Source organism: Neovison vison, chromosome 7 (assembly GCF_020171115.1).
Source record: "Neovison vison isolate M4711 chromosome 7, ASM_NN_V1, whole genome shotgun sequence".
In the NCBI taxonomy this organism is placed as follows: Eukaryota; Metazoa; Chordata; class Mammalia; order Carnivora; family Mustelidae; genus Neogale; species Neogale vison.
In genome coordinates, this window is record NC_058097.1 from 180,309,091 (window position 1) to 180,323,081 (window position 13,991).

Here is a 13,991-nt window from a genome sequence, read left to right on the forward strand (position 1 = left end):
CCCCCCCCCGTGTGAAGCATCCAGGGTCACCTGCTTACACTAGGAGACCCTGTGTACTCCTTTGGAGTTTAGATTTTTCTAGACCTCGTGTTCACAGATACTTGATGGTTTAAAGAAGACTGAAATTTCTTTGGTTTACCAAGTGATTTCTTGCTGTTTGAGCAGCAAGGAAGGTCTTTTTCCTTTTCTCCCACGCCTTAGCCAGAAACTGAGCAATGATTGAGATCTTTGACAACATAAAATCCTCTATAAAGGCTAAGACATGAATTCCCTGCAGTCAGAGCGTCAGCTATATGTTTTCTATATATATATATATATAATATAACAAATATTATATATAGTATGTAGATATACATAATATATATTTTTTTCATATAATTTTATATTAAATGTAAAGTATTATTTACCATACAATCCTTATTCTGGGAAGATTACCTCCCCATGGCAAACATATTGTCTTGTCCCTAGGGAATTCTACTTTGTTATTTTTCCTCTCTGGCCCTGCACTGGTTTTCTTCTCCGACAAGAAAAAGAAAAAGAAGAGCTCACTTCATGGTTCTGGGTTAGTAGTAATAAGAACAGCAGCCACCATTTAGTGAGCATTTACTATGAACCAGGCTCCATATTAAGGGATTTACAGACAGTACTTCATTGAAACCTCACAAACGTCCACAGAGGACCACCATTATTATCCCATTTTGTAAATGAAGAAACCGAGATTTGCAAAGATTGAGTAACTTTGCTCACTGTCACAGAGGGAGTAAGGGAGTCAAATCCAGATCCTACTGGTTCCAAACCCCATGGTTAACCACCACGTAATACAGTTCCCAGTTTGGATCCAAATGGGCCTTGTTCCTTTCCTGGAAGTGTCAGGATACATAAGTCCAGGACAAGATAAGCCGGTTTTCAGTGACTCCTCCCCGATGATTCTATGGTTCCCTAGGAAGACAGCTCCATATATCAGTAATACACAGCTTTGTGGGCTTTTCACTCACTCTCTCTCTTTAAAATTTGCTGTTGATCATTCCCCATTATGGCTCAAGGACCAGCCTACACAAATCATCTCCCTCTCTGATATTCTAGCCCCACATCTTTAGGCATGCCTCATCGCCAGCCCCTCTGCTCTATCCAAACTATGGCTAAGAACATAAAATGTATTAAGGGTCTATAATCTCTCCCCATAAATACTCTGTCGTCTGGGTTAACAGGCTAACCTTCCGTTCCTTAAATTCTCCATATCCTGAAAGTCTGGGTCGCTGCAGTGTGAGCTGGAAGTGTGTTATCCTGGGTAGCTCTTAGGCCCTCTCGTTGCTCGTCTCATTCAGTGGCTGAAACACTCGGCCCGAGGCCCACGTTGAATAAGCTCCACTCTGAAGCTCAATGGACTGGTTCCCCTTAAGACGTTAATTTTCCATTTATGAAGCTTTGGGAAGAAGCCTTGATTTTGACTTTAAATCAGTGCCTCTCATAACCAGCATCCAGATCCCACTTCCTAAATACCATTCCGCACAAAAGGAACCAGGATTCGTAGAGAAATGGCGGGTTCTATGACCCAAACATAAACCATCAACGTGAACTTGAAACATCTATGGGGAGAGGCGAGCAGTGGGAAAGCAAGCAATTGCCTAAAGAACAATGCTGTGGAGCTGGCTTGAAGGATCTTCACTGGCCAATTCTGGGACCATTCGAGCATCAAAAAGAAAAATGATGATCACATTACAAAATGTGGGAAAAAATGTAAATTCATGAGTTCATAACGCCATAAAAGAGAAAGTCAGATGTGAGAAAGTGATTATTGGTGGATCCAGGTGAAGGGTATATGAATGTGCTACTTTTTCAACTCTTTGTAAATATAAAATTTGTCAAAATAAAAAGTTGGGGGAAGGAAGAAAGAATCAGCTCCTTTCTGTAGCCAGAATATTCTGAGTTTACTAAACCAATCTTTCCTGGGCAAGAGGACATGAGTAAAGTCCTCTCCTGGGCTCAGGGACCTCGGGCCCTTCTCCTCTTCTCTTTGTTACTATGACCTGTCAACAGTTATAAGTGACCCGTCACATAAATGGGTTCTAAGACTGTCATAAGTTAGGCTAATGCTAATTATCACAAAGATTGTCAAGGACAGCAAGCATATAAAGGTGCTCTAACACTGGCTCAGTACCGCATGTTCTATAATTAAATATAAAATAGTCTGATCCTTTCTGGTGTTTGCCTGTCACTTCTCCTTCCCAGGGTCTGTATGGCACTCCAGAAAAAATGCCAGGGCTCTAGAGAGGCTGCTCAGCAGGAAACCGTCCTTCAGGATTAAAGAGCCTGAAAGGATCACTTGGGTGCCATCTACTGGGTAAACGCTTGCACTGCACCAGCCAGCAACAAGCCTCCCCGGGTTCAGCTCCCTCCTAGTAGAAGCCGGCAGTACATGCCCAGCCCCAGGCAGGCATTCAGCAAATGGTTGAAATGAATTACTTCCTCCTCTGAATTCCCATCACATTTATTTAATGTCAATATGAGGTGCTGGTGATAAGAACCTAATACCATCATACTGATGTCTTCGAACGGTCAAGCCCTGTTTCCATAATGGACTGTGAACTCGGTGAGGGCTCACGGTTCTCTCTGGTGGCCGGTCCGTAAGAAATGCATCATAAATGCTTATGGCTGGGATCAAATAACACCCAGTGTGTGCAAAGAGGCTTTCAGAACAAGCATAATGAAATTTAACAAGCGTACCGGAACCATGGCAGAATGAGACAGGAATCTGACCATTATCCTGTTTGTCTCATAGCACTGACCACATTCCAGTTCTTTTTAATTTTTATTTATTTATTTATTTTTTGGTCTCTCCTCTCTAAATTGCAAGCTCCAGAACAGCAGGAACCATGTCCGCCTTGCCCTTCACTGTACACCCAGCACTAGGAGCATCCGTTCAGGCAATGTGTTTTGAATGGAAGGATAGAAAAAGGAATCATGCTCTCTCTCCTCTTTCCTAGATGCCTGAGCTAGTTTTGCTAGCCTCAAGAAAGCCCTGAATTTACATAGGGACACCATCACTATCCAACCATCAGACTCCATATGCAGCCAACTTTTTTTTTTTTTTTTTTTTTTTTTTTTTTTTTAGCCATGTTTTTTTTTTTTTTATTTCTCATTTTTTTTTTCCCAATTTATTTATTTTCAGAAAAACAGTATTCATTATTTTTTCACCACACCCAGTGCTCCATGCAAGCTGTGCCCTCTATAATACCCACCACCTGGTACCCCAACCTCCCACCCCCCCGCCACTTCAAACCCCTCAGACTGTTTTTCAGAGTCCATAGTCTCTCATGGTTCACCTCCCCTTCCAATTTACCCAAATTCCCTACTACTCTCTAACGCCCCTTGTCCTCCATGCTATTGGTTATGCTCCACAAATGAGTGAAACCATATGATAATTGACTCTCTCTGCTTGACTGATTTCACTCAGCATAATCTCTTCCAGTCCCGTCCATGTTGCTACAAAAGTTGGATATTCGTCCTTTCTGATGGAGGCATAATACTCCATAGTGTATATGGACCACATCTTCCTTATCCATTCATCCGTTGAAGGGCATCTTGGTTCTTTCCATAGTTTGGCGACTGTGGCCATTGCTGCTATAAACATTGGGGTACAGATGGCCCTTCTTTTCACGACATCTGTATCTTTGGGGTAAATACCCAGGAGTGCAATTGCAGGGTCGTAGGGAAGCTCTATTTTTAATTTCTTGAGGTATCTCCACACTGTTCTCCAAAGAGGCTGCACCAACTTGCATTCCCACCAACAGTGTAAGAGGGTTCCCCTTTCTCCACATCCTCTCCAACACATGTTGTTTCCTGTTTTGTTAATTTTGGCCATTCTAACTGGTGTAAGGTGATATCTCAATGTGGTTTTAATTTGAATCTCCCTGAGGGCTAATGATGATGAGCATTTTTTCATGTGTCTGATAGCCATTTGTATTTCTTGATTGGAGAAGTGTCTGTTCATATCTTCTGCCCATTTTTTGATGTGTTTGTCTGTTTCGTGTGGGTTGAGTTTGAGGAGTTCATTATAGATCCTGGATATCAACCTTTTGTCTGTACTGTCATTTGCAAATATCTTCTCCCATTCCGTGGGTTGCCTCTTTGTTTTTTTGACTGTTTCCTTTGCTGTGCAGAAGCTTTTGATTTTGATGAAGTCCCAGAAGTCTATTTTCGCTTTTGTTTCCTTTGCCTTTGGAGACGTATCTTGAAAGAAGTTGCTGTGGCTGATATCGAAGAGATTACTGCCTATGTTCTCCTCTAAGATTCTGATAGATTCCTGTCTCACGTTGAGGTCTTTTATCCATTTTGAGTTGATCTTTGTGTACGGTGTAAGAGAATGGTCGAGTTTCATTCTTCTACATATAGCTGTCCAGTTTTCCCAGCACCATTTATTGAAGAGACTGTCTTTTTTCCACTGTATATTTTTTCCTGTTTTGTCGAAGATTAATTGACCATAGAGTTGAGGGTCCATATCAGGGCTCTCTACTCTGTTCCACTGGTCTATGTGTCTGTTTTTATGCCAGTACCATGCTGTCTTGGTGATCACAGCTTTGTAATAAAGCTTGAAATCAGGTAAGGTGATGCCGCCAGCTTTATTTTTGTTTTTCAACGTTTCCTTAGCGATTCGGGGTCTCTTCTGATTCCATACAAATTTTTGGATTATTTGCTCCAGCTCTTTGAAGAATGCCGGTGGAATTTTGATCGGAATGGCATTAAAAGTATAGATTGCTCTAGGCAGTATAGACATTTTAACAATGTTTATTCTTCCGATCCAAGAGCATGGAATGGTCTTCCATCTTTTTGTGTCTTCTTCAATTTCTTTCATGAGTGTTCTATAGTTCCTCAAGTATAGATCCTTTACCTCTTTAGTTAGGTTTATTCCCAGGTATCTTATGGTTCTTGGTGCTATAGTAAATGGAATCGATTCTCTAATTTCCCTTTCTGTATTTTCCTTGTTAGTGTATAAGAAAGCCACTGATTTCTGCACATTGACTTTGTATCCTGCCACGCTGCTGAATTGCTGTATGAGTTCTAGTAGTTTGGGGGTGGAGTCTTTTGGGTTTTCCATATAAAGAATCATGTCATCTGCGAAGAGAGAGAGTTTGACTTCTTCATTACCAATTTGGATACCTTTTATTTCTCTCTGTTGTCTGATTGCTGTTGCTAGGACTTCTAATACTATGTTGAACAAGAGTGGTGAAAGTGGGCATCCTTGTCTTGTTCCTGATCTCAACGGGAAGGCTGCAAGCTTTTTCCCATTGAGGATGATATTTGCTGTGGGTCTTTCATAGATAGATGTGATGAGGTTCAGGAATGTTCCCTCTATCCCTATACTTTGAAGCGTTTTAATCAGGAACGGATGTTGGATTTTGTCAAATGCTTTTTCTGCATCAATTGAGAGGACCATGTGGTTCTTCTCTCTTCTCCTATTAATTTGTTGTATCACATTGATTGATTTACGAATGTTGAACCATCCTTGTAGCCCAGGGATGAATCCCACCTGATCATGGTGGATAATCTTTTTAATGTGTTGTTGGATCCTGTTGGCTAGGATCTTGTTGAGAATCTTAGCATCCATATTCATCAGTGATATTGGTCTGAAATTCTCCTTTTTGGTATGGTCCTTGCCTGGTTTGGGGATCAGGGTAATGCTGGCTTCATAGAAAGAGTCTGGAAGTTTTCCTTCTGCTTCAATTTTTTGAAACAGCTTCAGGAGAATAGGTGTTATTTCTTCTTGGAAGGTTTGGTAGAATTCCCCAGGGAATCCGTCAGGTCCTGGGCTCTTGTTTTTTGGGAGATTTTTGATCACTGCTTCAATCTCGTTATTAGATATCGGTCTATTCAGGTTGTCGATTTCTTCCTGGTTCAATTTTGGTAGTTTATATTTTTCCAGGAATGCATCCATTTCATCAAGGTTGCTAAGCTTATTGGCATATAACTGTTCGTAGTAACTTCTGATGATTGTTTCTACTTCCTTGGTGTTAGTTGTGATCTCTCCCCTTTCATTCATAATTTTATGAATTTGGGATTTCTCTCTTTTCTTTTGGATTAGTGTAGCCAGTGGCTTATCGATCTTATTGATTCTTTCAAAAAACCAGCTTCTAGTTTCATTGATACGTTCTACTGTATCTCTGGTTTCTCCCTCATTGATCTCAGCTCTAATCTTGATGATTTCCCTTCTTATGTGTGGAGTTGGTTTGATTTGTTGTTGATCCTCCAGTTCTTTAAGGTGTAGAGACAGCTGGTGTGTTCTGGATTTTTCAATTTTTTTGAGCAAGGCTTGGATGGCTATATATTTTCCCCTTAGGACCGCCTTTGCTGTATCCCATAGGTTTTGGACCGAAGTGTCTTCATTCTCATTGGTTTCCATGAATTGTTTCAGTTCTTCTTTGATCTCCTGGTTGATCCAAGCATTCTTAAGCAAGGTGGTCTTTAGCTTCCAGGTGTTTGAGTTCCTTCGGAACTTTTCCTTGTGATTGAGCTCCAGTTTCAAAGCATTGTGATCTGAGAATATGCAGGGAATAATCTCAGTCTTTTGGTATCGGCTGAGTCCTGATTTGTGACCCAGTATGTGGTCTATTCTGGAGAAGGTTCCGTGTGCACTTGAGAAGAATGAGTATTCTGCTGTTTTAGGGTGGAATGTTCTGTATATATCTATGAGGTCCATCTGGTCCAATGTGTCGTTCAATGCTCTTGTTTCTTTATTGATTTTCTGCTTCGATGATCTGTCTAATTCTGAAAGAGGCGTGTTAAGATCACCTACGATTAGTGTATTCATATCAATATGACTCTTTATCTTGATTAACAGTTTTCTTAAGTAATTGGCTGCTCCCATATTGGGAGCATAGATATTTACAATTGTTAGATCATCTTGGTGGATAGTCCCTTTAAGGATTATGTAGTGTCCTTCTGTATCTCTGACTACAGTCTTTAGTTTGAAGTCTAATTTATCTGATATGAGAATCGCTACCCCAGCCTTCTTTTGAGTCCCATTGGCATGAAAGATGCTTCTCCACCCCTTCACTTTCAGTCTGCGTGTATCTTTAGGTTCAAAATGGGTCTCTTGTAGACAGCATATGGATGGGTCCTGTCGTTTTATCCAATCTGCAACCCTGTGCCGTTTTATGGGTGCATTGAGGCCATTCACATTGAGAGTGATTATTGATAGATACGTTTTTATTGACATCGAGTTACCTTTGAAGTCTTTCTTTCTGTAGACTGTCTCTATATTTCTGTTCAATGCTATTCTTGGGATTTTTCCTCTTTTATAGAACCCCCCTTAATATTTCCTGCAGTATCGGCTTGGTGGTTGCATAGTCTTTTAAGTCTTGCCGGTCTTGGAAACTCTTTATCTCTCCATCCATTTTGAATGTCAGTCTTGCTGGATAAAGTATTCTTGGCTGCATGTTCTTCTCATTTAGTGCCCTGAATATATCTTGCCAGCCTCTTCTGGCTTGCCAGGTCTCTGTGGACAGGTCTGACGTTATTCTGATGGGCTTCCCTCTGTAAGTAAGGAGCCTCTTTGCCCTGGCAGCTTTCAAGAGATTATACCTACAATTATAATTTCTCAATTTGACTATCAGGTGTCGTGATGTTTTTTTGGAGTGTATAATCTTGGGTGGAGACCGTTCAGCCTCTAGTACATGAACGCTGGTTTCATTCGCGAGATTCGGAAAGTTTTCATGAAGGACTTGTTCCACGACATCTTCTAGACTTCTTTCTTTCTCCTCCCCTTCAGGAATTCCAATAATTCTGACGTTGGAACGCTTCATGGCATCACTTATTTCCCTAATTCTGCTTTCGTGGGATCTAAGCTGTTTGTTCCAGGCTTCCTCCTGATCCTTTCTCTCTATCTGTTTGTCTTCCAGATCACTAATTCTATCTTCTGTCTCAGTTACCCTAGCTTTGAGAGAGTTTAGATTGGATTGGAACTCATTGAGAGCATTGTGGACCTCCTCCCTGGTAGCTTTAAGCTCCGCCCTAACATTGTGAACATCCTGTCTGGTCGCTTTCAGTTCGGCTCTAATCAATTCTGTTTGGTCATCCATGGCTTTCTCCAACCTAGCTATTGCCTGGATAATTGTTAGCCTGAATTCTCTTTCCGACATATTGTCTATGTTGATAGCCGTTAGCTCTGTTGCGGAAGGTCCATCCTCTGTATTTTTCTTCTGTTGGGCATTCCTCCTCCTAGTCATTTTGGTGGGAGAAGACTGAACAGATGTAGCTGGATGTATCAACTCTGGTGCAGTCAAGGTGCACCCTGGAACACTTCCTGATCTCCGTCTCAGAAGCCTCAGTCTGGGTGCAGAAGCTGAATAAATTCCCCCTTGGATGCTGGCAGTGCAGGTTCCAAGTTAAAGACCCTGGGGGCGCAGGATCTTTTGCCCGTCCCCAAAGCCAAGGCAGTGGCGGCTGTCTGGGAGCTCCTGACCGCCAGAGAGGTTCCAAGCAGCGATCGCACACTGAGATTTTGCCGCTGGCCGGGGCTGGGAGTGCCCGGCTTGCGCGCACCTCTTTTCAGAGGCGGCTGTGGGTCGGGCGCGCGTCTGGGGCACTGAGAACGGGGCGCTGGTCCGTAAGCCGCAGGCTGGGCTTTTGCGCGCCTCTGTCCGGGGAAGAGTTTCGCGGGCGCGCGGCTTAGACTTTGAAACAATGGCCCGGGTCTAGAAGCGCCCCAGGGCCTTAGAAACCCAGGAGAGCTGGAGCGACGTGCACGCGCATCTCAAGCTTTGTGGTAGGGCTAGCGCGCGTTCTGCAGACCGGCTCCCATCCCCTCACAGGAGCCGGAACCCCGCGCTCTGGGGCACGCTGGCGGCTTAGGGACCAGGAGCCGGTTTCTCCGCCGCACTCTCTCTGCCTCCGCGCCGGGGAGGCCGTCTGGGACCGGGGACTCAAGCCCCTGTCCCTAGCCGCCCCGATTCCCACAGTTTGCCCCCGCGATCCTTTGCTCTTTTGGAGTGCTTTCAACCAGTCTCCGAGTTAATGCTGGTCCCCAGACGCAGGGCACTCTCGCTCGTATCGGGGTATTACTTTCCCACCGGTCGCCTCTGGTGGCTCCCTCCCCCTTTTGTTTATCTTCCGATCTCAGTCCGCTGTTCCCATTCCGCTTTACCTGCTCACTGGCGTCTTCTGCCCCTGTAGAGATCCAGACGTGTATAATTCTGATCTCAGGCTGATTTCATGGGTGATCAGAGTTCTTTGGTAGGTAATCAGCTCACTTTGGGGTACCAGCTGAAAAGACGCCTCTTCCTAGTACCCCGCCATCTTGTCCCCCCCTCCATATGCAGCCAACTTTTACACGGAGGCCAAACCCAAGACTCAGCCAATGGGTGTTATTGGGACAGGCTCCTGCTATCTTCCGTCTTGTTACTGCTTGCTTTAGCAGTCTTCTATAGGCAAATATCCTTCCCCTTCTCTGCCCTGTCCCCTAAACAAACTCATTTATTTATACAGAGCAACTGGAGTACTGTTTAGGAAATATTTGTACCCCTCTTCCTTGGGATGGTGTCTACTTCCCTACCTGACTGATCTGGGGCTTGGCCATGTGACTTCTTTCTGGAAAGTTCATGGGTATGATGCAAGTAGAGGCCCTGAATGTACCTGTGTGTTTGGCTCGGCCCCTAGAGTTTTGGCAACCCACCCTGAGAAGAACATGTCCCAAGTAGCTGCTGCTCCTTTGGGCTGAGCCCGGAAGCTGGAGTGTAACCCAGGCCCACCCAGCATAAATCGGCTGGACCCCAGCCAAGCCATGGACCCGTGAAAAAGGAAAATAAACATTTGTCCTTTTGAGATGGGTTTGTTACACGGAAGAAAAGCGACTAATATAAATGAACACATTATCACCACTACTCCCAAAAGCTTCCACTTGGAAATTCTGTTCTATGACCACAACACCCCTCCTGTCTCCGTGTTCAACTCCTTTATTACCACTGTGCCTGCTTTTCCAACCCACTGACACCATGCATCCTATCCCTTCTCCAGGCTCTTTCTGGTTTCATGTCTGTCCCAATCGGGACAACCACGTTTCAGCCAACTCCCGGAGGCACTGCATGACTGGTTTTGTTCACCTCTGCTCCCGTGCTGCTAGAAAGCCTTGTCGGGACGGCATTACCTCTGCGGAAATCCAGCCTCCACGGGGGTCCTCTGTCTTGCTTGGATAAGCTTTAACTTATCATGAGCCGGTGCCTCTCCTGAGTCCTCCCGTGGCTGTCCCAAACCTGTGATACTCTCAAGCTGCAGCCATATATCCGCTTCACCCTCAGCAACGATTTTGCTTCCCACTTTTCAATGAAAACAGAGCTGTGGGAGGGCCCCCGCCAGTGGAGGCAGTATGCTACTGTGGTTAAGAACAAGGGGTCTTGAATCACACAGACTTCGGCATCTTCCTGTCTTACCCACTGATGAGAAAAGGCATAGCTCCACCATCAGCCCCTTCTGAATCCTCTCCTGTCCCTGACTCCCTGGGATTAGCTGTTGTCTTACCTATGTTCTCAGAGCCCTCAGCCGTACCCTAGTCCACAGTTTTCCTTGGCTTCCCAGTGTACTTAGAATAACATCTCAGCTCTTTACCTTCTCGCCCTTCCTCTAAGGTCATGGGAGAGCTGAAGTGGGCAGATGGCTCTGCCCATCACATACCCCCCCCATTTACTCACACAAGAAAAGAGCGACTTCTCACATCCAAAGGGGAGAAAACCCCAACGTTCTCCGATACCGCAAAGGTCAGTGTGAAATCTAAAACCGTGCATTGTATCTCTAATTATGTCTTTCATAAACTTCCATTGAAAGTAGTTTTATTTCTGGACCACCCACCAGCTTGGCAATTAAGGAGCATACAGAACAATAATGACATATTTACTGCATTTGTTGAGGCTTTACGATGTGCCAGACAAAGCATTAAGCACTTCCCATGAATTATGTCACCACATTCTTGAAACAAACCTAGGAGGTAGCATTACACCCACTGTCAAGAAAAGGAAACGAAGCTGAGCAAGGTTAAATGACTTGGCCAAGGCCACAACGCTAGTGACTGGCAAAATCAGTAAACCAGGTCTGCATCGTTCCGGACTCTAGATCATTATGTTAGGCCACCTTCCGAGAACAGCTGCCAAAGGAAGATCAGGGTTACATGCAGAAGCTAACCTATGTATAAGATTACCTACCAACTATTAAATTAAGTTTCCCAGAACCCACTGAAAATGATATGGAAGTTTTAGGCCTGCAACCCAGACCAGCACTTCTGAAAATTATCTGTACTCTGGATAATGTGGCTCCCTGGTTCATCCGAAAATAACCTCTATGCCCCTTCTCCTCCAGGTGGAGCTCAGGTCCTTGGTTGCCGACCACACAGCTCAACCTTCGCCTGAGACACTCGATGCTCATGGCATTTTGCTGCAGGTTGGATCAGGCAAAGAATACCAGTAGCATTCCATCCTCCATCTCCACCAACTGGGAATATCATTCATAAGAGGAAAATTGCTCAGGCTGTCAGCTCACCCCAGCTGCTTTGATTCAAACAGGGAGCATGTAACATAGGCTTTAACAAAACAACAGTTTGTACGTTGTTGCTCCAGCCCTAGACTCTCAAAGGGATAGTTACCCGCCCGGCACTGCGGAGGGGAGTTTGAAACTGAGAGGTTAGATTTCCACTCCATTTTCAAAGGATTATTGAAACTCAGCGGGGAACCCTAATAAAGATTAAGTAATTCTTAGAGACGAAGTAGAACCCAGAAAGAATCCCTTTCCTGGGATAAGTGGCATGCTGACAATTTGATGTGGGTTCCGGGAACTGAACTCGGGAGTCCAGAAATTCACCAAGAGAAAAGCATATTGAAAACACACCACAGGACTTAGCATATTTGAAGCCTTATTCACTGCTTGCTGACCACTGCTAACACAGAGCTGCTTCTGGAATGGAGCCTGCTGTGTGCCGAATGTCTTGGCTGCATTTAGGAGAAAGGAGAAGATTTAAAAGCAGACATAAACCTCCTGCCGCCAATTCCGAACAGATGTCCGCAATCCACACCCAGCAGATGGAAACACATCTTTGTTTTTTATAGTCTTACCTAGAAAGCCCTCTGGCCACAGCTTTTCAGAACTCAGATTGCAACCAGCTCAACCTCAGTCTGTTGCAAGCTGAGCCTTGAAAGCAGCCTGCACCAGGGCGGGGTGGCGGTGGGGGTGGGGGGGGCTGCCTCGGGGTCTACTCACGCATGCAGTCTCCTCCGTACCAGCCCGCACGGCACTCGGCACAGTAGAGCCCCTTCACGTAGAAGTCGTCCAGCGTGCCGCCCCATGAGCCGTTCCGGCAGGTCCTGCAGTTTTCAAAGATGGTGCAACCTGGAACACGTGCGAGCACAAGGGGGTCAGATGACGCACGAGCAGGTTCTGATGGGCGGCGTGCGAGAGCAGCTGGGCTTTCTCAGGGCCTCGCCTGGAAAGGCGCCAGAGCCCTTGTGGGGGAAAAATGCTCATTCCTAGGAAAATGCCAGAGTCACCAGAATTTGCAGCGAGAAGTCTAGGAGGGTGGTCCTAACCGTGTTCCAAGTCGGTGGTGGACACTCCACATGCTTCTCGTGGACTATTGAGAAAATTCAGGCAAGCAAATAGAATGAAATTAAGAACACCTAAAGGGCCATCGCCTGGGAACAACTTCTAGTAATACACTCTCTCTGTGTATATAGAAAAGCAATTAAAAAAAAAAAAAAAAGTAGGCTTACACTATATACCATACATTCTGTTTACATTGCTCATTTTTTCAGGTCTTAATAGAGAGTATCTCCCTGTTCCATTAAATATTCTTCTATGTCCTATCCTTCTAGAACCAAACTATGCCACTAGAAACAACCCTGACATCTAATATGGGCTCTCCCTGGAAGGTGTTGAGCTGCCCCCAAGCAGGTCACACCAGACAGGGTTGAGAGGTTCCCGGGTAAGGGTCATTTTTACAACATGGTCTCTTAGAGTGGGGGAGGGGCGACTGTGATGACAGAGATAATCCAATCCCGCTTATCAAAATGGAGAGCTACGTTCAGGCTCTGCCATGGTCCAGCTGTGTTTCCTTGAGCAAACTGCTTAAGGTCTCTGTGCTCCAATGTCATCATCTGTAAAACAAGGGTTAAAAATTGTGCCTGCCTCTTAAGGTTGATTTAAAAATTAAATTAACACATACAAAGGGCCTGGCACATGGGACGTACACCCCAGATGTGAACTGTGATCTTCGTTCTGCACTCTCGTACCTCCGCTCGTTTTATCCCCACCGTGGCATACGTCATGCGCAATCTTAACTGCCTGTTATCTGTTTTCCTATGACAGTCCGAGGTCAGGAACTGCATCTTGTTCAACAGCATATCCCCAGCATTTAATATAATATCTGCAACACAGCCAGTGTTCAGTAAATACAGTTTGAGTGAATGGATAAGACAGACATGTGGCCGGATGGATGAGCTGCGAATCCGGGCTTCTCAGCTGTTCGAGATAACCGGCGTTTCCCTGAGCTGAGAGCACAGGTCTTTGATTTGGTCTGAAATGAGGTTTTCCTTGACCCGTAGTGCAGACATGCAGCGTATGTCTGTGTGGTTTCTGGAGGACAGAGGCTCTTGGTCCTCGCCTTGCACACCACCCAACGTGGCTTCCCCGTCCCAGTGCTTCTTCCCACCAAAGAGCTGCTAATGTGATTCACCCAGTTCCCGTAGCTCATGTGGCCACACCTGGGTCCCAGTGGAGTCACTACTCTTCCCAAGGCCATCTTCCCCCATGTGTCACTTGCCCCTCTTTGGTTCCCTATCCGCTGCACCATTGAGGAGGCAAACAGGCTCAGAGTCTGCCCCCAGTGGCCCTGCCAACCTTCACTCTCAGCACGGTAACTCCAAGGCTTTTAGAGATCCCAAGCTAGAAAAACCAGCTAGGTGATGAAGGTGAGCAAGGCTATCACAAAAAGACACTCGGGAGCTCAAAGCTTTGCCACA

The 13,991-nt window shown here is 45.1% G+C and overlaps 1 protein-coding gene across 3 annotated transcripts in view; it reads right to left on the reverse strand.

Annotated features, from left to right (window-relative positions):
• The window catches only part of PAMR1 (peptidase domain containing associated with muscle regeneration 1), a 155,041-nt gene that overhangs the window by 42,987 nt on the left and 98,063 nt on the right, over positions 1-13,991 (reverse strand). For all 3 annotated transcript variants that reach the window (XM_044259088.1, XM_044259086.1, XM_044259087.1), the window contains exon 3: positions 12,235-12,363. In XM_044259088.1, the coding sequence (XP_044115023.1) occupies positions 12,235-12,363 (129 nt within the window). The remainder of the gene's footprint in view (positions 1-12,234; positions 12,364-13,991) is intronic.